General features: G+C 40.2%; 1 protein-coding gene across 1 annotated transcript in view; it reads left to right on the top strand.

The window, feature by feature from the left end:
* Positions 1–26,889, top strand: part of LOC124777136 (klaroid protein-like) — a 468,625-nt gene that overhangs the window by 407,416 nt on the left and 34,320 nt on the right. The window contains exon 6 of the mRNA XM_047252430.1: positions 21,592–21,698. Coding sequence (XP_047108386.1) covers positions 21,592–21,698 — 107 coding nt within the window. The remainder of the gene's footprint in view (positions 1–21,591; positions 21,699–26,889) is intronic.

The raw sequence follows: 26,889 nt of genomic DNA, 5'->3' as shown, positions 1-26,889 counted from the left end.
ATTTTTCCCTAGCTTCAGTGACATTACTATTTACCCAAATATTTTTGTTTATATTTTTTATTTGTTTCATTTTTGTGATTACAACTGGGCATGTGGTATCAAAGCAGTAATAGAAGTCAGCAGCAAAGCTATCATATGAAAAGCTATCATATGAAAAGCTATTTTTTTAAAACCATTTTATATGTGCTAGCATGCAGTTTAGTCTGTTTATGTTATCATTAAACATTATTCTTTTAGTTACAAATTGTTGCTTTGTGGTGACAGTGGGGGCCTCATGGAGCTCCAATTTAAGCTGTACTGCAAGGTGATCTGAGATGGCTAGTTTTAAAACAGATGCACTGTGGGATAGGTGGGTCATGTTTGTTATTATGTTATCAAGACATATTTTACTGTTGCCAAATTCTCTAGTGGGTTCCCAAATGAGTGGGGTCAGGTTAAATTCATCACATGGGAGATTTTTGGTGCTGACATCATTTGTTAAGAAATCTATATTTATATCCCCTGTAACTATAATATTTACATGACCATTTGGCCCAGAAAATGTTGTGTCTATATATACAAGCAAGTCAGAAAGATTTACTAAAAAGGTATCTGTATTTGTTGCAGATGGTCTGTAAACACCAATAACTGTTATGTTATCTCTACCCCATTTTAGGTTTATTGCAGCAAATTCTGAGACTCCTTCGAAGCAAAAGGCACTCACATCAATAACATTAAAATTACTTTCATTTACAGTGAAAATTGCTACACCTCCCCCAGTCTTGTCTTTTCTACTGAAGGCTGTGCAAAATTTCATACACAGTGGTTCACTAATGATAATCAGAGCTTCATTGTACCAATGTTCAGTTACAACTAATATATCAGGTTTGTCAACCCATGAAATTACATCTTATTTCTAAGACTACCAAGGTTCTGGTGTATGTTTTTAAGGCTCAGTTTTACCTGCTGGACCCTAGAGGCTGATTTTGGACTAACAATGAGGCCAGCAGGCTTTACAAGTTTCCCTGGCTTGCCAGCAGTGGCTAGGGTTACGGCAGATTTTGTTGAGGTGGGTTGTACCACCCCATGGCACTGCACTTCTTTTCGTCACTTTGTGGACAATGTCGCCTGACTTCCTCAATAATTTTACTACTAATAATCTTTTTGCCTCTTTTGTTCATGTGCAGACCATGAGATGTGTGCAGATCCCTTTCTAGACTGCTGACATTTACTAGACACACATTCTGAAATTTACAACATAGAGCTTTAATCCCATCATTTGTAACAATATGAGAGAAGGAAAGTTACTACTCACCATATAGTGGAGATGCTGAGCTGCAATAGGCACAATAAAAAGATTCACACAATCAAAGCTTTTGGCCATTAAGGTCTTTGTCAGCTGTAGACACACATACACACATGCACACACATACACTCACGCAGGCACAACTTGCACACACATCTGCAGTCTCAGAGAGCTGAAACTACACTGCGAGCAGCAGCATTAGTGCATGATGGGAGTGGCGACTGGGTGGGGGTAAGGAGGGAGGCTGGGGTGGGGAGGGGGAGGGATAGTATGGTGGGAGTGGCGGGCAGTGAAGTGTTGCAGTTTAGACGGAGGGCAGGAGAGAAGGTGAGGAGGGGGAGGGGGTAAGTAGCGGAAAGGAGAGAAATAAGAATAAAAATAAAATAAAAGAAACCAAAAGACTGGGTGTGGCGGTGAAATGATGACTGTGTAGTGCTGGAATGGGTTGGGGCCAGAAGGGTTTCGGGAACGTAGGATGTATTGCAGGGAAAATTCCCACCTGCACAATTCAGAAAAGCTGGTGTTGGTGGGAAGGATCCATATGGCATATGGACACTTCACTGTCCGCCACTCCCACCATACTATCCCTCCCCTTCCCCGCTCTAGCCTCCTCCTTACCCCCACCCAGTCGCCACTCCCATCATGCACTGGTGCTGCTGCTCGCAGTGTAGTGTGATGTGTGTGCAAGTTGCACTTGCAGAGAGAGAGAGAGTGTGTGTGTGTGTGTGTGTGTGTGTGTGTGTGTGTGTGTGTGTGTGTGTGTGTGTCTACTATTGACAAAGGCCTTAATGGCCGAAAGCTTTGATTGTGTGAATCTTTTTATTGTGCCTATCGTGGCTCAGCATCTCCACTGTATGGTGAGTAGCAACTTTCCTTCTCTCGTATTGTTACATTTCATCCTGGATTTTCCATTGTTTGATTAATCCTATCATTCGTTTTATGAACTTCCCGGTTCACATAGACTGTTTCATAAGATCATGCCTCTGTGGAATGTTGACAACAATTGGTTTAGTGCCATTTAATTTACCCAGTGCCATTTTCAGATATCTAATTGCATAATTTGCTTGATTTCTTGCTCCAACTACAGCAGAAAGAGGGGCTCCAGTCTGGATGTGGCCTACAGCTGCAAAGTTGTCTTGCATATTTGTGATGTTTTGCGCTATTTCATGCCCATGACTGTCTCCGTATAATAGAATCCGGCCCTTCTTGTGTTTCTGATTCTCGTCGTTTCTTCAGTTTTTCTCTAGGGACGATTTCTTGCATATACTTTCACAGATTCGATTCCCTTGGATCGTTTTTTTTTTTTTTTTTTTTTTTGCTTCAAGGATTATTTCTAGTTTGCACGGACTGAAGTTGTTCTTGTTCCACTATTTCATCGAGAATTCTGGATTTCACTTACCATATCTTCGACTAGTCTAGATAATTCACACCTATAGTCACAAATTTTTGCTTTATGATAGTTATCTGAGTTCTTAACGCAGCACTGACTACAGTTCCAGCATGTTATAAATTCATTATTTTCTTTCACAGATGAGTCCAATTTTGCACATCGAAAATGATACGAGTTATTACATTCTGATTTTCAGTACTTTTTCACCTTTTTTACGCTTTTCCTCATCAAAACATGAGTTTTTACGTAAGCTAAGAACTTTACCATTACTATTTGCCACCATCTTGCCAAGTGCTCGAGGGTGTTCCACTGAAATCTCCCTGATTTCAAAGACTCAGGAAAAAAACACAGAAGATACGACAATGAAAAATGCACCACATTGTAGAGCATCTAAAAGAATTTATTTATTTATCACCAATACACCTCTACATGTGAACCGTTTGTAGAATGAAGAATATTGAGTCTATATTCAATTTCTTGCCAAGTTTTTTGTAACATTTCCTCTGCTGCAGTCGCATTAGTGATATGATGTTGCAATGTAGGAGTATCATCCACTTTGGTCGCACACACACGGTCCTTCATGAATCCTTACATGAAGAAATCAAGTGACGTAATATAAGGTGAATGTGATGGCCAGGCAATGGGTCATCCATGTCCAATTCAACGATTGGGAAATTTCCTATCCAGGAACTTGAGAACAGCCGTTGACCAATGCGGCAGAGCTCCATCTTGTTGAAAAATGACGTTGGGTTGAAACTCTTGTATCTGAGGGTACACAAACTGCTCCAACATGTCCAGATACACTGACCCAGTCACTGTTTGCTCTGTAAAGAAGGGCAGTCCAACAATCCTGTCATGCATTAGCCTGCACCAGATGTTTAGTTTAGGGCTATCATGAACATGTTCAATGACAACATGCGGATTTTACAAACCCCAAATCTGAATATTATGCCTATTAACCCTTCCTGATAGATGAAAGGTTGCCTCATCTGAGAATAAACATCTTTCCAGGAAGCTGGCATCCGTATCAATACACTGCAGCATATCCACAGCAAATTGTTATCGGCGTGGTTTGTTGTTTGGCATCAGATTTTGCAGAATTTGTTCTTTGTAAGCACATGTATGAAGATGCTGGTGAACTACATGATGCAATGATGCCCGAGGCACATTAAGTTGCCTAGATGCTTGACGAATTGACTTACGTCGGCTTCTGAGAAACATTTGTCTGATGTCCTCCACTGTCTCTTCTGAAACTCCATAATGTACACCACCAGAATGTTGCAGAACACTTCCTGTGGCCAGAAACTTCCTGTACCATTACTTAACTGTTTTCACATCTGGTAGATCACATTCATACACCTGACAATAATTTCTTTGCATAGTGATCGGCGATTTTGTTTCTGCACACCACACTACTGCTTGTGCGCACTGCTGAAGAGTCGCCATTTTCATTTCATGTGACCGTGCTGCACTCTGGCGATGATACTTGGCACTTCTGACATGGGAATATAAATTCTTTGAGATGCTCTATGATGTGGTGCATTTTTCATTGTAGTATCTACTGTGGTTTTACTCTCCTGGGTCCTTGAAATCAGGGAGGTGTGAGTGGGATACCCTGTATAAACAAATACCTGGAATGGGCATGAGCACCCATGTGGCACCTTCCTAAGTCAATCTGTTTATTTGTCATCTCGAGGAAACCACCTAGCCTCTCAAAAGCCAAAACTCCTTATCTGGTTAAGGTTAATTGAAAATAGCCTCATGTTCTGGACCCAGGGCAAAGGCACCCTATTCTCATTCCTCCACAGCCCCAACACCTCTTCTCCTATATGCTTAAGCTGGTCCTTCTCAGCCCAACAATCCACCCTCCTGGACGTTGACCTCTACCTCTCTTATGGCTCCATTCACATCTCTGTCCATACCAAGCCCACTAAGCATGTACAGTACTTGCATTTTGACAGCTGTCCCCTTTCCCACAACAAAGCAGTCTCTCCCATTTAACTTGGTCATCTCTAAATCATATATCTGCTGTGTTGAGAAGTTCTTTGCCCAGTATGCTAAAGGTTTAAAAAAGGTCTTCATAGAAAGGCACCATCTCTCAAACCTAGCCTGCAGACAGATTTCCCATGCCATATCTTCACACACACCTAGTCCTCTAGTCCTCCCATCACGCACAAGAACCAGCTGCAAAGGAGCGCCCCCCCTCCCCCACACACACACTCATGACCCAGTAGCATCCTGCACTGGAGAAACTGAACCGTGTCCTCTGTGAAGACTTTGTATATCTATCATCATGTCGAGAATTGAGGGACATCCTACCCATTCCAACCCTCCTAACATCCAGGTCTATCCCTACACCACTCTCACTCCCAAATCTTCATCACAGGCATCAGAGCCTTCCAGGAGATACAGGTACTAGACCTGCCTGATTCACCCACCCAGAGCATCCTACTGCAGTTCTGTCACAGATTTATTCTAACCCATCAGATCCAGGGCTACCTGTGAAAGCAGCTGCCTCATGTACCATCTCTGCTGCAATAAATACATAGCATTTTATGTCAGCATGACTGCCAACCAACTGTTATCCAGAATAAATGCTGCCATCAAACTGGGGTAAGAGCAGAGTTGAATACCTAGTGGTGGAACATGCTGCTAAGCACAGCGTGTTCGAGTTCAATGGCTGCTTCGCAACCTGTGCCATCTGAATCCTTCTCTCTAGCACCAGCTTTTTCTGAAGTACACAGATGGGAGTTATCCTTGCCACACATCTTTCACTCCTGTAATTCTCCTAGCCTCAGTCCCCACTAAGCCACTGCACCAACGCCCTCTACTCAGCAGTCTCCCCTTCCTCTGTTGTGTCAGCCCTTCCCAAACCATGCCACCATGACATCGTCGTTGTATACCACACTAACTCACTGGTAGTAGTACCAGGCAGCCACTGCCTCTCTCTGTCATATTACTATACTGCACACTGCTACACTCCTCTGATTGCTAGCTACTCCTTCCCACCCTCCTTAGCACTTGCTTCCTCTTTTTTCCTCAACCCACCATACCTGACACAACTCTTCAACCCAGTCCAACTGCTGAACTGCAATACTAGCACTGTGTGTTCACCAGCATAGTGTAGCTGCGCAGGTGTGTGTGTGTGTGTGTTTTCTGTAAGTGGTCTCCTTTATTCCTAAATTATTTACATTGTGTCAGATTTCTTCATACATGTTGACCAACTAGGATCACACAATAACTTCAGTTCCTCTTCTTTCTTTGTTGTTTTCTATTTTTCCAGTTCTCCTTAGGCTTCTCACAATTATGTATTTCCCTTTCTTTTGTCCTTGTTGTTCATGATTTATTATTTCTTCTAGCTTGAAAGCCTTCTGAATTTAGTATTTTATTCTTAAAAATATTTCTTTCTGTTATTTCCAATTCTTTGGTGTTATTTCTTTCCAGTTCTTTTACTATTTCTTTAATCCATGCTATTGTTGATATCTTTTTCCATATTAATGATACTGATTCATAGCTATAGTATGTATGTCATAATGGTTCATGTTCATAAGAATGATTCCTATTAATAATTATGATTCACATTCCCCTTACACATGCACAACTTAGCACTTTTCATATCAAGCTTCAAGTGAAAAATCTTTCAGTGCCCAGGTTGGAATTCATACTCTGATAAGATAATTAGAAAAGTCATTACAGCCTATTTTTACTTAAGTACACATTATTGTCTTGACTTTGAGAGTCTGCCATATTGTCTCAACAAATTACATCTTGTGGTTTAACTGCTGAAAAAGTTCATGTATATTTCAGATTGTGGGTACATCTTATACACTACACAATAATGTGCACAGCATTGAAGTGTCCAGAATTACTTTCCAGTTTTAACTGAACAAATACATGTTTGTAAATGAGATAGGATAACTCAACACTGATAGTAAGTTCAGAGATAAACTTTGCACCAACAGTAACACACATTATAGTCAATCACTGGATTAAATATTCCTGCACAGGCACTCTTCCTCCTTTATTGCAAGGCACATGGAATGTAAGGAAATTTAAACTTTATTTGCCAGCTGGTTCTTGTGCACACTAGTGGCTGCATCGTTGGGTAGCTGCTGGCTATGTTGACAGTGTGGTTGCAATTTTTTGAAAGAAAATTTACCTATTGCCAATGTTGGTCAGTCTGTTGACGCAAGGCTGCTACACCTACAGCTGTTTGGCTAGTGCCTACAACTATTGCCAGGGGCACAGATGACACTGGGTGAGCAGCTGAAGATCTTGGGTAGCTTTTTCTATCTCCAGGGTCCACTTGACTGAATTGTGATTTATTAGTCTCATAACATACACTTACAAATCATCTGATTATGGCACAAGAGACACGTCAAAAATTACGAACTAGAATCTAATATTAATTTTTAAAACTATATTTAGTCTATGTAGCAGTATCTATATTTTCTTTTTTCCCAGGGTAGGTAAATATCTTTCTCAATAATGTTGTAGGCTTTCATGCCCATATATTGTGGAGTCTGAGCATGTAATTTCAATCTATGGGCAGTAAACATAAAATTATCTTTATTCCTTGTACTGTATGGATGATCAAATTGGTTTTAATGAACATGCTTGATGTCAATTGCTACTTCACAACCCAGGCCATCTGGTCCTCCCCTCCACTGCCAGCTTTACTGAACTGCGCAGATAGGTGTTATCCTTACACTTTCTCCACTCCTGAAATTATTCTGGCCTCAACCTATGGTAAACTACATGCATGTCTGAAGGAACACTCCATCATTCTTCTTAACAACACAGACACAGCAATATTGTATTTATATGTTGATACTGGACAGCAACTTTCAATTGAAATGTCCTTCCCTGTACAGCAAGTATATACTCTGTGGATGGGTATATGTTGTGATGCAGGGATGAGGACATTTGAAAGTTTTGGTCCAGCCATGAGCCGTGCACAGGTAGCCAAAGTTGATAAGGCAACCACTCGTGGGTAAAGTGGGGAATCCATGTTTGAGTCCCTGTCTGGCACAGATTTTCATTGTCGTAATTCCCTTACAAATCTGCAAATACACTTCATGTATTTCATAATGGCTGCAATCACTGCAGTGCCTGATCCTTTGGACATGTGTGCATGTCCAGAGGAACATTCATCATTCTTCTTAACATCTGAGGCACTGCAATATTGTAAACCTTAGTTAAGTTGCCTCAAACTTGCCAGTAACATTGGGGTTGCAGCACTGTATTTTGTCAAGATCATAGTAGTTTATTAGAGCCTATCCATTGCTGCTGTAACTGAATCTGTTTAGCCAGTATCTCAGCTGTGGTGCATATTTCTGGAGCTGTTCAGAAATACTCATCAGTTGGTGGAGTGTGTTGGTAGCACAGTAAGGTGTCATCTCTTTGATTCAGTTCAATGTCCACCTGTTACAAAGTATGGTTGAACCATCTTATTTGTTCTTGTCCCATTCCTGACATAATATAAATTTTTTTCCTGTATTTGATGCAGTTTTGTGAAGAACACATATGAGAAAGCTACACAAAATAGTTAATCTTTTACTCAGGCCTTATTTTATCAGATTTGATTATGCATTATATCACTTCCAAATTACAAACAATGATATTATAGTTAATTTACATGTAAAATAATTTTTATAAAGAAATATTCATTATTTAAGATTTGTCAAGGTTGTGAATTACCAAGCATTGCACTCTCATTTAAATATATGGTCGAAAGAGTCAGCCTGCAGGAATTGTGAAACAAACCTAGTCATCCAGGACCACGTGCCACAATGAGCACAGATTTACCATGAGATGGGGAAACTCACAGGTGTCTATTGTCTATTGAGGACTAAGCACTGTAGTGTGCGAGTGAGACAGATGAGAATGTACATCATAGGGAAACCCAGCAGAAGGCTTTTGTGGCCAAGTGTTAAATATGGCGGACCTAAGGTTGGCCATAACGGGAAACATTTATGAAAAATATTTAATTCTGTAGCAGTGAAAATAATGAAGCCACAGTAATTTTAGTCTGCCATCCCCCATACAACTTCATGGAGATCCCAATAAAACTTGAATATTGATCATATCTATAATAGTTTAGGATTTGCTGTTAAAGTGAAATTAATAAGTTTTGTAACAAAAATCTGAATGCTTTGGTTGATCTTAATGATCAACATTTCATGTAGAAGCACATCATTTAAATGACAAATGTTGTAAATAACAATTGTGTAATTTTATTTGTTTAAAAAATATAGTAAATTTAAATTATTAGTATTTTCAGTTAAGCATCAGATCACCATTTCCTCCACACAAAACACATTGAACAATGACAGCATGACACCTTATTGAATCATTAGGTAATAGAATATTTGTTGTAAAGTTTTGTGCATAATAGTTACTTTTTTATTTATTTATTTATGAGAAACCACATTGGTGCAAAGCTACTGGCCGTGACGTCCAAAGTTAAGAAGGAGATTGTATTTGTTTTATGTAAAAGAATTTGACGTTTGTTATGTAATGGATATTATTGTTACTTTATTTAGAATGTGAAAGTGGTCAAGCTTTGATTATTTAAATGTGTTAAAATGTAAAGTAATGTAGAATAAGCTGTAGCCAATCAGATGGATGGCTTCGGGAAAGGGAACTGCGCTAGTCATTTGAGCGAAGATGTTTTGTGCGTGGGACCACATGGTTGGAGATGGGCAGAAGGCAGTTCTGGTCGAGACAGCAAAGGGGACAGTGCTGGGGCAGATGCAAAAGCGGACAGTTTGGCTGGAGTCACCAAAGGGTACAGTTCAGATTGAGATGCAAAAGCAGACAGTCGGTCTTTAGGCAGCTAGGAAGTGAAATGACTTAGAAAATTTCACATTGTGTGATATTGCAGGACTTCGTCTCTGAGCAGTGAGCAGCCTCGCACCTGGAGTGAACTCTCACTTTCCGAGTAAATATCGAGATGGAGTATTGTGTTTCGTAATGAGATTGAGAATGATCGAACTGTGTCAAGCGGATATGCACTCGAGTGTAACGGTAACTCTAAATACGACCACTTTCACTATTAGTTGTCTTTTTGAATAAACATTGTTCTAACCAAATCGCAACTGTGTGGCCTACATCATTTATGGGTCATTAATTTAGTTCCCTATATTATTACTGCTGTTATTATATGTTATGTTAACTATGTATTTCACAAACTTGCCATCAGCCAGGCAATTTAACCAAAGGGTCACAAGTGTTTAATTTAGGGCATGTAATGTGAGACGTGCAGTTCAACCTCTAGACAAGTTTGGGCCAAGACATTTCGATGAAGAGGAACCATATGTAAGCCTGAATATCTTTGGGATGTTAGCTCGCAAGATAAAATCTGCAATGAGCTTATATATGTTTATTTCTAAATTGGCGCAGCCCTCATTCTCCTCTTCTCCATAAGCATTTTTTTTTTCAAACATTTATTATTTTAAAAATTATCAGTAGTCAAGGTTATAGTGAGGTAAAATACAGGTCAGTTAACTTACACACATTGCGGAGTTGGCTGATGCTTGTCTGCCAGTGACATCATGGTAAAGTGACATCATGGTAATTGTTATTGGTGACTCCGATGTCACATATACTCTTTTGGCCACTTTTAGCAACTTGTTTATTAGTTGATCTTCACATGCTTCCAATGCTGCTTGCACATGCGATGGTAGCTACTGTTGCCAAATAAGTATCAACAAATTGTCTGAAACCGTAATTGTGTCCATCATACCTCACAGGCACTGCCAAATTCCCCAGGGGTTTTTGTCACTTTGTTTTTCTTGATTAAGCGCTTGTCTGAGTCTCTTTGGTCTGGTAATTTAGTGCAGCACACAATTAATGCAGTTTTTAAAGCAAGGTAAGCTTGATGATGACATGGAGTTAGGAAAAGTATATCCCACACCAGTGCTGTTGTCTGCTGGTCTAAATTGCTGATCACCAGCATTAAATGTTTGTGATCATCAACAGCTGGTTGGTGCCTGAAAATATTTTACATAACCACAAACCCAATTTGTGTTTCAATGGGCAAAAACAGTGGGGCCTACAACTGCAAACTCAGTGCAGAAGACCTGCTCAAGCTGGTGGCTGGACAGTTCATGGTTTCTGAGTGGGGTTGCAATGTGGACAGAATCAGCAGAAGAGTCGACATTTTCATATCGGGCTTAACATCACCTTCTGACCTAGTGGATAAATCGGATGCATGGTGGTGTGTAGTCAACATTATTATTGGCATTTCTTCAATAAACATGATGTTTTGCATTGTTGTAATGTTCAGTTTTTTGCACTTCACTGTGTCCACTTTTTGTGTTGCAGGAACAGTGAGCGCCAAAAGCTGAGTTTCATTGTAAATTTCTTGAATCTTGTTATTGATGGCTTGCAACTGATTCTTGTTATTGATGGCTTGCAACTGATTGTGAATGTCTTCCATTGTCATGGTGGCATAATTAACAGTCCATGATTAGACTTGTTTTTTATTGTTGGGTACGCCAATTATGTGGTTAAAGCTTATACACCACTACTTTTTATTTTTAACTACACAAATGAAAGTTTGTAAAAGACATAGAATGACTTAGGGTAACTTCAGAGATAAACTTTGTACCAATGGTTACACACACTACAATCAATTATTGGACTGGTTGTTCCCACGAGATCATTTCAGGTTTCCCCTAGAATGAGATCTCCATGTTAATGTACGTGTTCACTTACTGCATGTCCATATGGTTACTTCATAATGGAGTCTACAGTTTGTGAATAAATGAATAGTTGAAACTATTTTTGAGTCAATATGCAATGTTTTCCCAACAATGCTAATTAATATGTTTATCTATGTAACACAGTTTGTTAGTGCCTGTGATTTTTTGTCATTTTGTTGTGTTTAGACTTAAATGTTATTTTAATGTGCTATGAGTGCAGCTACTGGAAGTTTGTAGAAGGGAAAACAAATCTCAGTAATGTTAGTGAGTGAATTTTTAACTTGATTGTTTTATGACTGCAATCTTGAAGGTCAGTGTTTCACCTCCAGGAAGTAGTCATATATCATCTCACTTCCGTAAAATTACTTACTCAAGAATGATGACTTTAGGCAGTGTCATTATTAAGAATTACCACCTGCATAGATTACCTCTATAAATTCAATATGGAGCTACCATATTGGTGTTCACATACCTGCATGTTCCAATAGACAGAGTCAAGAAAGATGTCTCTGCAGATGTGTTTCCTGGCTTATTTTCAGACAGTTCAGACAGTTTTACTGTTGATCTGCATAACATATAATGCTTTATATAGCTGGAAATGTTCCCCATGATTTGATTGGTTAGACAGCAATACTGTATCTAATCACAGTACATTTCATTAACATTTGCTGTAATATATTCAATATGATCCCCACAATACACTGTCCAACAAGATTAACAGAATGCACAAATTCCATTATTGACCAAATATTCATCTCAGAAACAACTTACAGATTCACAAGCAGAGTACTGAGCATGGGTTATAGCGATCATGAGGCACAGCCGCTGTGTATAGAAATGCCAACAAGTAGTAGCAGTTCTGGAAAAGTAGTTGAAAAAAGAACCTTTTCTGAAGATAACATTAGAATTTTTAATCTCTTACTGGCGAAGGAAAACTGGGAAAGCATCACCACTCAGAACAATGTTGATAGCATGAACATGAGTTTTCAGAGCATCTCTCTTCACTATTTTAATGTAGCATTTCAAAAAGTAGTAAAAACTGTAAAACCTAACAATAATAAGCAATGGGTAACTAAAGGCATAAAAATTTCCAGTGAGAGAAACAGATTTCTGCAGTACTCTTGTAAGAAATATAGAGTAACCCAAGAATTCGCAGATTATTCAAAAGCCTACAAAAGAATCTATGGTAGAGTAGTCAAAGAGGCAAAAATTATGTGGAATGACAATAGGAAGAAACTTGTAGTTCAGTGCCAAAGAAAAAGAATGTATCATTAACACTAGAAGGCTCAAAAGTCATGGACCCAAATTCAGTTGTGGAAAAATTCAATGAATACTTCACCTCACTAGCTGAAGATCTCATTCAAGTACACTGTCAAGGATCAGTCCCAAGTTTCTGACCTTCAATGCTTCTATGTATGTGAATGAAACAAACCCCAATGAAATTATAAGTAAAATTAAATCATTAAGCAATAAAATGTCAAGTGCTCTTAATGAAGTACCTAATTTCATATTAAAAGCATGTGCTCACCACATAGCAAACCCCTTGGCAAAAATTTTCAACCTCTCTTTAAAAACTGGTGTATTCCCAGATATTTTTAAAATAGCAAAAGTTTCACCACTGCTAAAAAAAGGTTCTTCTGAAAAAAATATCAAACTACTGACCCGTGTCACAGTTAAGTTCCTTCTCAAAAATTTTAGAAAAATTCTTCTATGACAGGCTTTTAAGTTTCATAAATAAATATGCACCTCTTACAGTAGAACAACATGGTTTTAGAAAGTCTCAATCTACACAGACAGCAATTTTCGAATTCTTAGACTGCATTTTAAAATCCCTTGATCAACATAAATCAGCTGTAGGTATTTTTCTAGATCTATCAAAAGCCTTCGACATCCTAGACCATAACATTCTGCTCGAAAAATTTGAAAGACGAGGAGTAAGAGGTGTAGCACATAGCTGGTTGTGTTCATACCTAAAAAAACCACAGGCAGAAAGTATCACTTCAGTATGAATTCAACAAAATGAATAAAACAAGAAACAACTCCTTTCTTTCTAGGGAATTACCAATAAAATATGGTGTACTACAAGACTCAATCTGAGTTCCACTACTCTTCTTGATTTATGTGGACAACTTAGTTGAATATATGAGTCCCACAAAAACTATCCTGTTTGCCGATGACACCAGCATATTGCTCACTGGATCCAGTCCAGAAACTTTGCGGTCCACAGCAGAAAGTTCTATGAAAAGACTTTCTGAGTGGTTCACAAAAAACAAACTCATTATAAATACTGAAAAAACTGTGTGTGTCGATTTTCATTTAATTCCTCCAACTAATCAAATGTCTGTTCAAGCCCAATTAAAAAATGATCCCCTAGAAAATGTAAGTGTCATAAAATTCTTGGGTCTTTGGGTTCAGCAAGACTTAAAGTGGGACACACATATAAATAACTTGTGTAGAAAACTATCATCTGTGTGCTATGGCCTAAGAATTTTAAAGGCTACAACAAGCAAAACAACAGTACTGCAGGCGTAGTATGCACAGTTCCACTCACTAATCCGATATGGGATCATTTTCTGGGGATACTCAACTCACAGTGTAAAGATTTTTAGAATGCAAAAAAGAGCTTTAAGAATAATTTGTGGCCTTAAAAAGGTGGAGTCCTGTAAATCCCATTTTACTGAGATTGGTGTTCTAAATGTTCCAAGTTTATTCATTCATGAAACTACCTTGTTCACTAGGAACTACCTCCTGAAAACAGGCAAACTGATACAGAACAAAAGTGTACACAACTATAGTACCAGAAGGGAATCAAATACACGTCAAAAATATCACAGAACAACCACCCATCAGAGGAGCATAATAAACATTGGTGTAATACTACACAATAAGATACCAGAGGAAATAAAAAATACTACTCATCCAATATTTAAAGCTAAACTAAAGGCATTTCTAGTAAAGCACTGTTTCTATTCTGTCAGAGAATTTCTGAATAAGTAACAAAATTAATTGTAGTAGGTATCTAATTTTAATTGCTAATACTATGTATTATTGTAACTTATCTTTGACTTGTCCAATATCAATTGTACATTTTGTGCTATATGATAAAACTGGACCAATAAAAAATCAAATCAAATCAGATATACCTTTTCTTCTTTTTTATAGTTATATTGCATATATTTCAAATATGAAAAATAAAAATTCTTATGTTCATTTACCGTCAAGCTTTCCTCACTTACCATACGAATTGCACTGTTCACTGTTTCATTTAGATATATATATATATTTACTGTAATAAACCTGGCATAGTGTGCTGCACTACAAGCAGACTTAAGATTAATCATTTCTGGCTTCCTGTCCTCTCACAGTGCCTTAATAGAACCACCAAGCATGGGCAAAAAGTGCCCGCACATTTTTCTTTTATTAAAAAAAATCAAAAGAAATATCCTTCCATGTTTATGGACCTTTTTCTGTTTATCTTTCACCTTACAAAGTACTATAATGTACATTTACACAGTTAAAATATTAAAAATTGGAATTAAATAATACAACTTTTATGCAAAGGCATATTTTGCGCTAGGTTGATACTACCTGTATCCATAATTCAAATTGTATCTAAATTTCATTTTACAACCTCAGCATGTATTAATACATGCAGAAAACTGCTATTTCTTCAAGGAAGTTTATGGTTACTTCTTTATTGCCTTTATATACTATCTCCATTTGTTTATTTATATATACAGACTCCTCTATATGTAGAGTTTATCGGTATCCTTGTAAGAGTAATGCAGAATACACCATTTCGCGTGCAAGGGTGAATGTCGTATGTAAATGACAGTATTCTCTCCAGCTGAAGTGTGTTTCTAGAGATGTTTTAATATACCATAACGTACATTTGTACATGTGTTTTTATTTCTATTTTTGAAATTTTTTGTTGAGGGCGAAAATGTATTTATTCTGTTATTAGATCTCAGAGTGAATAGAAATATTGAACAACCTGTATATTTGAATGCAGACTTTTATGTTTCTAGCTTTATACAAACTTCCATTGTCCACGTTTTGACCAGTGTTGCTTGTTATATCTTTCACTAGACAAAAACCGTATGTTAACTTATCCACTTTTGGACTCCCTATATCAGTTCTGGCCATGGCATGCCAAACTTCATGCAGGCTGGTTGTGCGGCAAGCATGTGGGTCAAGGCTCAGCCTGTCTGGACTTCCTGAAAGTTAGTGTTGCAGTAAGGCATTTTCCAGTTGCCACAACTCTCTTCAGTTCAGCAAAATCACTGTGTCAGTGCTGTTTACCCTTCATTATTTGTTCATGGTATGAAGGTCATTCACAGGTCCAGTGGCTGCTTGCACAAAAAGAGGAAGTTCAGCCATCTATTGTCACTAGCCTTCAAAATGATTTGGAATGACAGAAGAGATGAATGAGAATTCCCAATATATGAGGGTTGGAACCTTAGTAGTGGCAACTATTCATATACAGCTCGTACGTGTTTCAAAGTTTCACTGATCTTCAAAGTAGTCACCTACATTGTGTATAAACCATTGCCAGCAATGTGGAAGTTGTAGGATACTCTTAGCAGTGCCAGTTGTGTTGACAGTTCGAGCGGTGCAGTCTATTGCCTGACGAATTTGTAGCAGTTCTGAAGTGAATGCTGTGAAGTGTTTCCTTCAGTTTAGAAATCAAGTTGAACTCACAAGGGCTTAAGCCAGGGGAGTGCAATAGGTGGTATAGCACTTAGCAGCTCCATCACTCAAACAAATCAGTAACAGCTTGCACTGTACATGTTTCAGCACTGTACTGCAAAATGACGGTCAGATCCTGCAGAAAGTGTCATCACTTATGTCTCTAAGCTGGTCGTAGGTTGTGTTCAAAAAATGAACAGCATAGAGACAGAAGTGATGACACTTTCTGCAGGATCTGACCGTCATTTTGCAGTACAGTGCTGAAGCATGTACAGTGCAAGCTGTTACTGATTTGTTTGAGTGATGGAGCTGCTAAGTGCTATACCACCTATTGCACTCCCCTGGCTTAAGCCCTTGTGAGTTCAACTTGATTTCTAAACTGAAGGAAACACTTCACAGCATTCACTTCAGAACTGCTACAAATTCGTCAGGCAATAGACTGCGCTGCTTGAGCTGTCAACACAACTGGCACTACTAAGAGTATCCTAAGACTTCCACATTGCTGGCAATGGGTTATAGACAATGCTGGTGACTAATTTGAAGGTCAGTAAAACTGTGAAACATGTATCTATTTCATATGAGCTGTAAATAAATAGTTGCCACTATTGAAGTTCCAACCCTTGTATATTATGCAGTTACATAAGTGATGCCTAATGCACATTTTCTATGAGGTGATATTACAATTGAAGTGTCTTGGCTTACAGCACTTTCACAGTAAGCCAGTTGATGACACTCAAAAATCAATTTATTGACACAGTCAGTTATGGTCACAAAAATATAAGTTCCGCAGTCCACTGGCAGTTCAAAACAAATAAGGGAAGTCCTGAAACTTCCTGGCAGATTAAAACTGTGTGCCGGACCGAGACTCAAACTCGGGACCTTTGCCTTTCGCAGCAAGTGCTCTACTGACTGAGCTATCCAAGCACAACTCACGCCCCATCCTCACAGCTTTAATTCCGCCAGTACCTCATCTCCTACCTTCCAAATTTCACAGAAGCTCTCCTGCGAACCCTGCAGAACTAGCACTCCTGGAAGAAAGGATATTGCGGAGACATGGCTTAGCCATAGAAGGTAGGAGACAAGGTACTGGCGGAATTAAAGCTGTGAGGACGGGGCGTGAGTCATGCTTGGGTAGCTCAGTCCATAGAGCACTTGCCTGCAAAAGGCAAAGCTCCCGAGTTCGAGTCTCTGTCCGGCACACAGTTTTAATCTGCCAGGAAGTTTCATATCAGCGCACACTCTGCTGTAGAGTGAAAATTTCATTCTAAGGGAAGTCCTTCTTGGAAATATAGGAATGACTTCTTTGACAACTGGAGTTCTTGGAAAACAACACAAGCAAATCTCTCCAAGAAACTATGTTCTGAAAAGTTGTCTTCTTAGACATCAACAGTAGGCAGAAAATTAAAGTCCCATCTCATGAGCAGTACAAGGAGTTGCAGCATTAGAGTCCACAACCAGAGCAGCGGGTTGCAATGTGTGGTGGTCCTGGGTGGTAAGGGGGACATCAAGTCTGGGTGGCAGCGTGGTGCTGGCAATCTTCTAATTCGGACAGTGGAGACAGAACTGTCTGCTGCTTATAGAGCAAGGACAGTTATACCCATAAGGCAGATGACTACCAAACAGCTGTTGGTCTTAGGATGTGGGCTCGGACTTGCTGAAAAGAATGACACATAGGATATAAGCAGAAGGTCTGTTGATGTGACACCCTTTACTGCTCATGTATGTGCCTTCTGAACTAGCATGCTTCCTGCAGTTCAGGCAAAGTTTAGCTCACTTTGGGCAGTGCACCTGCGGAGCTGGAGCGATGACCCACATGGCAGTGCTATGTTGCAGGTTGGCGGCGATGCAGAATACCCCACCAACATGCCAACAATATCATGCATAAAAGATTTAAAGATTTAGTTGACAATGAAAGAGAAAAAATTGCAACCTTGGACAGATGGGTTTCATTGTTCAGTGCATCGAGAAGCAATTTATGTTAAATTTGCTGGCATGCAGCACATGAAGAAACTGATTGTATGAATACCAAAGTTTCTTAAGCCACATGCATTATAGTTGTAACAGTTTTTTATGAAACTCAACAAAGAGTGCAGAGACTTTATATATCATTCCAAACTATGTTTGTAAAGTCAAGGGGCATATATGGAACAATTTTTTGATTTAAAATTCACTATTGTTGAATTTATTAATGAGAATGGAGTGCAGGAATGGAAATTTCAACGTCCAAATGGATTGCAGACCTCGAGTTTTAAGTGACCACTGCCCACAGCAAGACATTGCAAGGTGAGAATTTGATAGGGATGCACTTAAAAAGAAAATTATATTATGGAAGGGACAAATTCTAACAAATAACACCCAACTATTTCTCTAAGTTTGGTGGCATTAAAGAAAACACAGGGTTTGAAGATCTCATTGTGACCTTACAATGGCAATTTCCTAAACATTTTGAGAACACTATCAATCTTACATGTGTTATTGAGACCATTTGCCATTTCGGTTGAAAGTGCCCCCTCGCATGTACAGCTGTAACTGATTGATGTACAAGGTAATTCTTATTTTAACGACAAAACCTTTTGCTTTAAAACTGTCCAGGGCATCTGCATTGTTTTCCTCAGGCATAATTTTCCTATCTCCTTAATGAGGTTGCAGAGTGGTGCAAGATTTTGATCGACGTATTTGTGTGCAAGACCTTTTTTCAATTTTGAATAAAAGTCTGATACATTCACACAACGAATCACATACACATGTCTACTGTCTCCAAGCACTAAGGCTTGGCTATGACTGCGTCTGACGTTAGCTGCAATTCAGCTGGTGTCGGTATTTGGGGAGGGGAGGGTAAACTGAGCAGGGGTGGTGGGAGACACTAGTGCTGCCTGTGGAAGCCTGCTGGGTGCTTGCAGGGAACAGGATAGACTGCTAGTTCAGGTACAGCAATGGGTGACTGGGATGGGAGGGGAGGGGGAGTAGAGAAGAAAGAAGTAGAGAAGGGGAAGGACTTGTAGGCACATTGGTGAGATAGAGAGTGGGTGTGTACTGAAATGAGATCAGGGAAGGGGATAGACAGGTGGAGGACAGGGACTAAAGTTGAGGCCACAGAGGTTACAGGAATGAAGAATGTAGGGAGAATTCCTACCTGTGCAGTTCAGAAAATTTAGTTTTGGCGAGAAGAATCCAGATGGCACAGGCTGTGAAGCAGTCATTAAAGTGAAGCAATCATTCTGGGAGGCATGTTCAGCAACTGGGTGGTCCAGCTGTCTCTTGGCTATAGTTTAGCAACACCCATTCATGCAGACCAACAGATTATTAGTTTTCATGCTCTTATAGAATGCAGCAGAGTGGTTGCATCTAAATTTATACATCACATGGCTGCTTTTGAAGGGGTAGGAAATGCCAGTGACAGGACTGGAGTTGGTGATTTGGGACAAGTCTTGCAGCTGGGTCTATTGCATGGATAGGAGCCATTACGCTAGGGGTTGGGAGCAAAGGTGGAGCAGGGACAGAAAAGAGTATCGCATAGGTTGGGTGGCTGGCAGAACACCACTGTGGGAGAATATGGAGGATAGTGGGGAGAATATTTCTCATTTCATGGTAGAATGAGAGGTAGTCAATCCCTGTCAGAGAATGTAATTTGGTTGCTCCAGTCCTGGCTTGGTACCGAGACACAAGAAGAGTGCTTGCTACCAGATTGTGGACGTTTGTAGGTCACTGGTGAGAGAAGACTTGGAGACCTGTTTCTGGACAAGATTGGGAGTATAATTTCAGTCTGTGAAGGCCTCAGTGAGACCCCATGGCATATTTGAAGAGAAACTGCACATTACTGTAGATGCAATGACCATGGATAGTTAGGTTGTACAGAAGCTACTTCTTGATATGGAATGGATGGTAGCTGTTGAAGTGGAGGTACTGTTGGTGGGTTTGATGTGTATGGAGGTACTGATGTAACCATTCTTGACCCTAAAGTCTATACTTTTTGAACTGTTATGTACTACGTAAAGCTTTAAACTGCTATCCATACCACTTGTATGTTATGTATGTATGTTATCTGGCAAGCAAATGCTAAATCACATTTTATAATCCATTTTCAAATAGAAATCATGTGACTTACAACATACAAGCTGTGTTAAAAAAAAAAAAAAAAACCAAACTTTTGAAACAGTGCACCAACCAGCAGAGAGAGTGTGCTGCAGCTACTGAGTGCACCTAGCCGCAGGTTTAGACAACAAACTGCTATTTGCCTCATGTCACTCAGACATTTAGCAAACAAACCACAGCCAGTGAAGTAAGCTCATGTATAGCATGCTTGTCAGTTTAGTGCAATGAAGGGGCTTGAAGAACAATATGTGTGTGTGAAATTCTGCTACAAACTTGTCAAAACTTTCACAGAGACATTTCAAATGCTTAGCCAAGCATACAGGGAGGACTGTATGAGTCACACACAGTGCTGTGAGTGGTTTAAACATTTTGAACAGGGCAGAATGTCAGTCTGTGATGATTCCAAGTCTGGACATCCTCCCACATCAACAGATGAAGGCCATGTGAGTATTGTTTGTGCAGTGATTCGTGGAAATCGTCATATAACTGTTCGAGAAGTTGCTGAGGAGGTGGACATGAATGTAGGATCATGCCATCAAATTTTGAGCAAAAAACTTGAGATGCGTTGTGTCAGGGCAAAATTCATACCGCATTTGTTGACTGAAGATCAGAAATAGACCTGTGTTGAAATGTGCGATGAATTGCTTGCCGCTCTTAATGACAATGAGATCTTTCTTAAGAACATCATAACAGGTGATGAGATGTGTGTGTACGGCTATGATGCTGAAATGAAGATGCACTCATCGCAGTGGGTGGCCAAAGGGTCACCTCATCCAAAAACAACATGCGTGAGTTGGTCAAAGATCAAGGTGATATAGGTTGTGTTTTTTTAATACAAAGGCATTATCCGTCATGAATTTGAGCCATGTGACCAGATGGCAAACAAGGAAGTCTACCAGGGAATCCTAGTGCGCATGAGGGATGCTGTGCACAGGAAGAGGCCTGGATTGTGGGGAAACCACAGTTCGATGTTGCATCATGAGAATGCACCAGCTCACATGTCACTCCTTGTCTGCAACTGTCTAGTCAAACACTACATTCCCACTGTGTCCCATCCACCCTATTCTCCAGACCTATCCCTAGCAGGCTTTTTCCTGTTTTCCATACTGAAAAACACATTGAAAGGATGTCATTTCCAAACCACAGACGAGGTACAGGACAATGTGATGAGAAACCTGCACCCCATCCCACAAAAGATGTTCCAGGAGGCTTTCCAAAACTGGAAGAAATGATGGAAATGGTGTATTAACAGCTGAGGGGACTTTTTTGAAGGGGACAATACTTAAAATGTTCTACAATAAGCAATAAAGTTGATACAGCAAAAGTTCAGTTTCTTTTTGAAACCACATGTTTCAATACATTTACCTCTATTTTATAAACAATCATAGTTTCTAGTGTAAAAGCTATGACTATCTTTTTTTTCACAGGAGGAAGTGTCATCACCACTCGCGGTACACAGACAAAACAGATCAGTGTATCATTGATGGGTACATCACTCTGTACCCAGAAGAATTTGCCCAATCGTATAATACAGGTGAGAAATACCAAGTAAATGTGAAATAAAATTGTGGTGTTGTATTCCAGAAAAGTGTAGTTATTGAAAAATGTGTATTTAACTAAAAAGCAGTTAGTTTTTCACTATTGGAGAACAATTAAGGCTGATTATGAAAAATTAATTTCGAGAAATTTCTTCAAAGAAGCTCAGATTCAATACAAGAATTGGTGTTTTCTTTTTATGTTTTGATCTACATCACTGAATAGAGTGAATGATAAAAAGTAAACAATTTTCAGTATGATTCTCCAGTTTCTCCCAGCGTATTTGTTGCTTGAACAGTCCATGGGTATACTGCCGGTCCACGGTGTCCAACGGGCACAATATTTCGGTGATCAGACATGTCACCATTGCCAGGTGCACTGACGAACTGAGCTCCTGAGGGCAGGTGGCCGATTTACAACTCCCAGGAACTATTTAAACTTCATCTTAAACTGGCCAATCAGTTTAATTCGTGGGCCTGGGACTGGGTGGATAGTGTTACCTGAACGACGGCCGATTCTGCACATAAAAAGGCCACTGGACATCAGATTTCAAAATTCTCATGTCTCTCGGATAAACCATCACCGGAGGCACCATGCAAGACAATCATCAACCTCACTGACATGAAACTGTCTCATGAGGCAGTTTCGGTTCTGGAGAAGGCACCCAACTTTGCTCCCACCTCTAGGTTCACGCTGGTGCGGACATCATCAGTGCAGTGGAACAGGTTGTAGCGCGATTACCACCTTAAGCAGCAGAAGAAGTGCGTCGGGAAACTTGCCAGGCTCTGACCAGAACTAAACCTACGAAGACTAACATTACCAGTAGAGAGAGGGCGGCCATTCGGGACCTAAGAGAGTGCTCTGAGATTGTTATCTTACCTGCTGACAAAGGCAATGCCACTGTTGTGAAAAGATGCAGCGCCTGCCAGATGATGACTCCTATAGGAAGATCAACGCCGACCCCACGAAGAAGGTGGAGAACAAGACCTGGGCTCTACTCAAGGACGTGGATCTACCAGAGGGGGACGCCAAGAAATTGTCACCTCAAGGACCTGTACCACCAAGACTTTATGGACTCTCTAAGGTCCACAAAGAGGGGGTACCTATGCGCCCGATTGTCAGCAACATTAGGGCACCTACTTACTTGCTGGCAAAATATCTGGCTGAATTACTTAGCCCCTATGTAGGTAAATGCTCTCACCATATCCGTAATTCTGTGGATTTCGTGAAATTTCTCGACAACTTCAGACTGAAAGACACTGATATCCTAGTGAGCTTCGACGTGGTTTCACTATTCACCAGGGTGCCTCTACGAGAGTCAGTCGAGCTTATTGGGTAGAAATTTGACAAGAAGACCACCAAACTCTTTAGGCATGTTTTGACCTCAACGTATTTTCTGTTTAGTGGGGAATACTATGAGCAAACGGATGGAGTCACAATGGGCAGCCCACTCTCACCAGTGGTCACGAATTTGTACATAGAGTATTTAGAGGAGGAAGCCTTGGCATCATCCAATTGGAAACCTACTTGTTTCTTCCATTATGTCGATGACACGTTTGTCATCCAGCCCCATGGTAGGGACAAGCTCCTGGATTTCCTTACACACCTAAACTCCATACATCCAAACATCAAATCCACTATGGAGACCAAAGCAGAAGGAAGATTACAATTCCTGGACATCATGGTCAAGAGAAGAGCTGATGGTATTCTGAGCCACGGTGTGTACAGGAAGAAAACGCACACTGACCTGTACCTGCATGCAGACAGCTGCCACCACCCTTCTCAGAGGAATGAAGTACTAAAAACACTAGTACACAGGGTGTGCAGCATCTCGGATGCAGAGAATCTGGCCCAGGAATTGGAACACCTCAAAACCGTGTTCCGAAAAAACGAGTACTCGGAATGGCAGATTAGACGCCTTCTCCATCCCACCACCACAGCACAACCTGTGGAGACGAATGAAGTCATGGAAGAAGAGGTAGCCACTGTCTTTATTCCATACAATGGCGCACTATCAGGGAAAATCGGCCGTATATTGTATATTAAAGAAACACCAAATTAAAACCGTCTTCTGCCCGCCCAATAAAATACGGGCATTACTGGGAAGTTTGAAAGATGACATCGGTTTGAGGAAGGCTGGCATATACCAAATTCCCTGTGAGCGTGGGAAGACTTATATCGGACAAACCGTATGCGCCATCGAAGATCGTTGCCGAGAACATCAAAGGCACACTCGACTGAAATATCCAAATAAGTAGCAGAGCACTGTTTATCTGAGGAACATGAGATGGATTATGAGCATACCAAGATCCTGGCTCAAACCTCTAAATATTGTGACAGTGTTACAAGGGAGGCTATCAAAATTCGCACCAGGGAAGATCTTATCAACCGAGATTGCGGCTACAATCTCAGCAAAGCTTGGGACCCAGCATTGAATGTAATTAAGAAGACTCTCAGCAAGAAGTATGAACTGGCGACCAGGGCACACGTAGCATGCACATCGACACTACAACAGATTCTGACGCCCATGTCTTCGCGACCACCGGCGTGCAGGCGCGGACGGCGAAGAGAGCGGCCCGCGGGGGGAGGGATTTAAATCGGCCACCTGCCCTCAGGAGCTCAATTTGTCAGTGCACCTGACGATGGCGACATGTCTGATCGCCGAAATATTGTGCCCGTTGGACATTATGAACCAGCAGTATACCCGTAGACTGTTCAAGCAATTTTCAGTATGTCTCATCCATGTGTAATCATGTTTGAAATTGTTCTGAATGATATACTGGGAGTAGGCAAAAATATGGAAACACCAGAAACACAACACATTACCCTGCATAATGTGCTATGACCATTGTCATTCATAACAGCTTCCAGTTGCCTTAGAAGGGGTAAATACAGATTCTGTATGGTTTGCAAGGGAATATTCATTCATAGTAGCAAGTTCAGGTAATTTTGGTGGAGATGGTTAGCAATCACACATCCTTCTCTCCAAAGTACACCACGAAGACTCAATAAGTTTGAGATCGGGTGACTGTGGTGGCCAGGGGAGACACAACACTTCATTCTCATGCTCACAAAACAGTCTTGGATATTGTGAGCTGTGTGAACAGGGCTCAATCGTCTTAGAATACTGCATCACCACTGGGGAACAAACATTGTATCCTGGGATGGACTTGATCAGCCAAGATGGTCACATAATCCTTGGCAGTAATGCAGCCTTGCAGAGTCACCATAGGGCCCGGGGGACATCATGATATGACTGACTAAATCATCACTGTTTCACTCTTTGGACATAAACTCAGCTAGAAGTTTTAAACTATGTGAAACGAGACCCATCCAACCAAACTACATTTTTTGATTGCTCCATAACACAGATTTTATGGCTTTGTTACAATAGTTTCCTGTTATGAGAATCTGCATCACTGATGAATGGTTTTGGAATTGCAGCTCACTCTCCAATTCCCTGTTAACAGAACTTCCTTTATGTTGCTTTTTTGGTGAAAGTGGACATTGAGTTGTGCAGTGGCTTTTGCATCTGTTGTCCTCTATTTTCATTACACTTCTCTTCAGTGACCATCTGTCACTATAACTCACCACACCCTTTCATCTACGTTACAACTTAGCAGATGATGTCTTTCCACTTTCCATATGTGCTGTATAAATTTTTGATACAATACCTTTTGAAACACCAAACACTTCAGCTACCTTGTTTACAGAAGCACCCACCATATGAGCATCAACAATCTGCCTAAGTTCAAATTCACTTAGCCCTGACATAATGTACTAACAACTACACAGAATTCTGTTCTGATGATGACTCACATTTGCAATGTGTTGTTGACATTGCACAGGTTCCTTTCGTGGTCAAATACAACTATGCAACCTGCAGGCCTGGCTAGCATCGGCACACATTTCTTTAATGTTTCCATTTTTTGTCCAACAACTGTAAGTTTTGGGTAAATAGTATTTGGTTCCCTGATATCATTTTTTAAAATAAAATATCACTGAGTGAAAATGCAGCATGGAACCAAAATATTTTGATTTGAGTGACACACAAATTGCTTTCTGTTATGAAGAAACGTATAATAGGTTTTGAAGAAATGTATAATAGTTCCAAAAGGCATGTTACTGTTTTGAATTGCAGAAGGTTTTCCTATTATCAAATACAAGGAGCTTCAAGAGTGAGGAGTTTTCATTGATTAATTTATTCATACTGTGTGGGGCCTCAACCAATATGCTATCAAGCAGTACTGAGTAGATACTCTCTGCCAGTTGAGTATAGACTTGACCTGTGTTACATTAGGACTTTTGGACCGTAATGGTACATATACTTTATGTAAATAAAGTACTTAACTCTAATGTAGTGATTCACAACATATGTTGTTGCACCACCCATCCATGCTCGAGTTTCTCCATGCATGGCCCCCAACTACTGCATTGTGCTGTATTTTCTCGCATTACTGTCAAGTCAGTTACCATGCAACAGCAATACAGCCCTTATTGCACTCTGCTGCTACACATTTTGTGTGAGCTGACTATGATTTTCCTGCATCATTGTTTCACATGCCACACTACAATGTAGAACATTTCTGTGCAAAGCCTCAAACTGTGGTCAAATCTGAAGCAATGCCGTAACTATGTAGTGTACTGGCAACCCAGTGCATTTACAATGTTCCACTCCCCTATCAGTGTGCAAGAAATGGCTTGTTTGGACATGGAATTCATAATTGGCATGTTCGGTGCTCTACAACAGCACTTTCAATACTCTCTGCAAGACTTAAATTCAGGTATGAAGTGTCATTACAGTGCTGGATGGAGACACACTATCCAGCTGGTTAGATAATGTGCTCTTATTAACACTTTGTTTCTACTGCGCCGCATTTGGACCATAAATATTTTCACAATTGTGCCTTTCAATCAGTTTAACTGTGCTCAGACATGTTTTTCAGTCCTCCTGACTTCTGTAATTAACAGTGTTCAACCAACACCACCGATAGAGGCTGCCATCTTGCCTCACTGTGGTTCCGACTCATCCACTGTGGCAAAAACCTGAAAATTCATGAGTCCAGCCAAACATTACCCCTCTCAATGCTCTCACTACCATGCCATTCCAGATGTCCAATACATCATGACTCCACCTGACCTTGCTGATGAAGCTGGCATTGCCTCCCCAATGTTGGAGTCAGCTGTGA

This window comes from Schistocerca piceifrons, chromosome 2, assembly GCF_021461385.2.
Source record: "Schistocerca piceifrons isolate TAMUIC-IGC-003096 chromosome 2, iqSchPice1.1, whole genome shotgun sequence".
NCBI lineage: Eukaryota > Metazoa > Arthropoda > Insecta > Orthoptera > Acrididae > Schistocerca > Schistocerca piceifrons.
The sequence above is the reverse complement of the archived record's forward strand: the minus strand, read 5'-3'. Positions and strand labels throughout refer to the sequence as shown.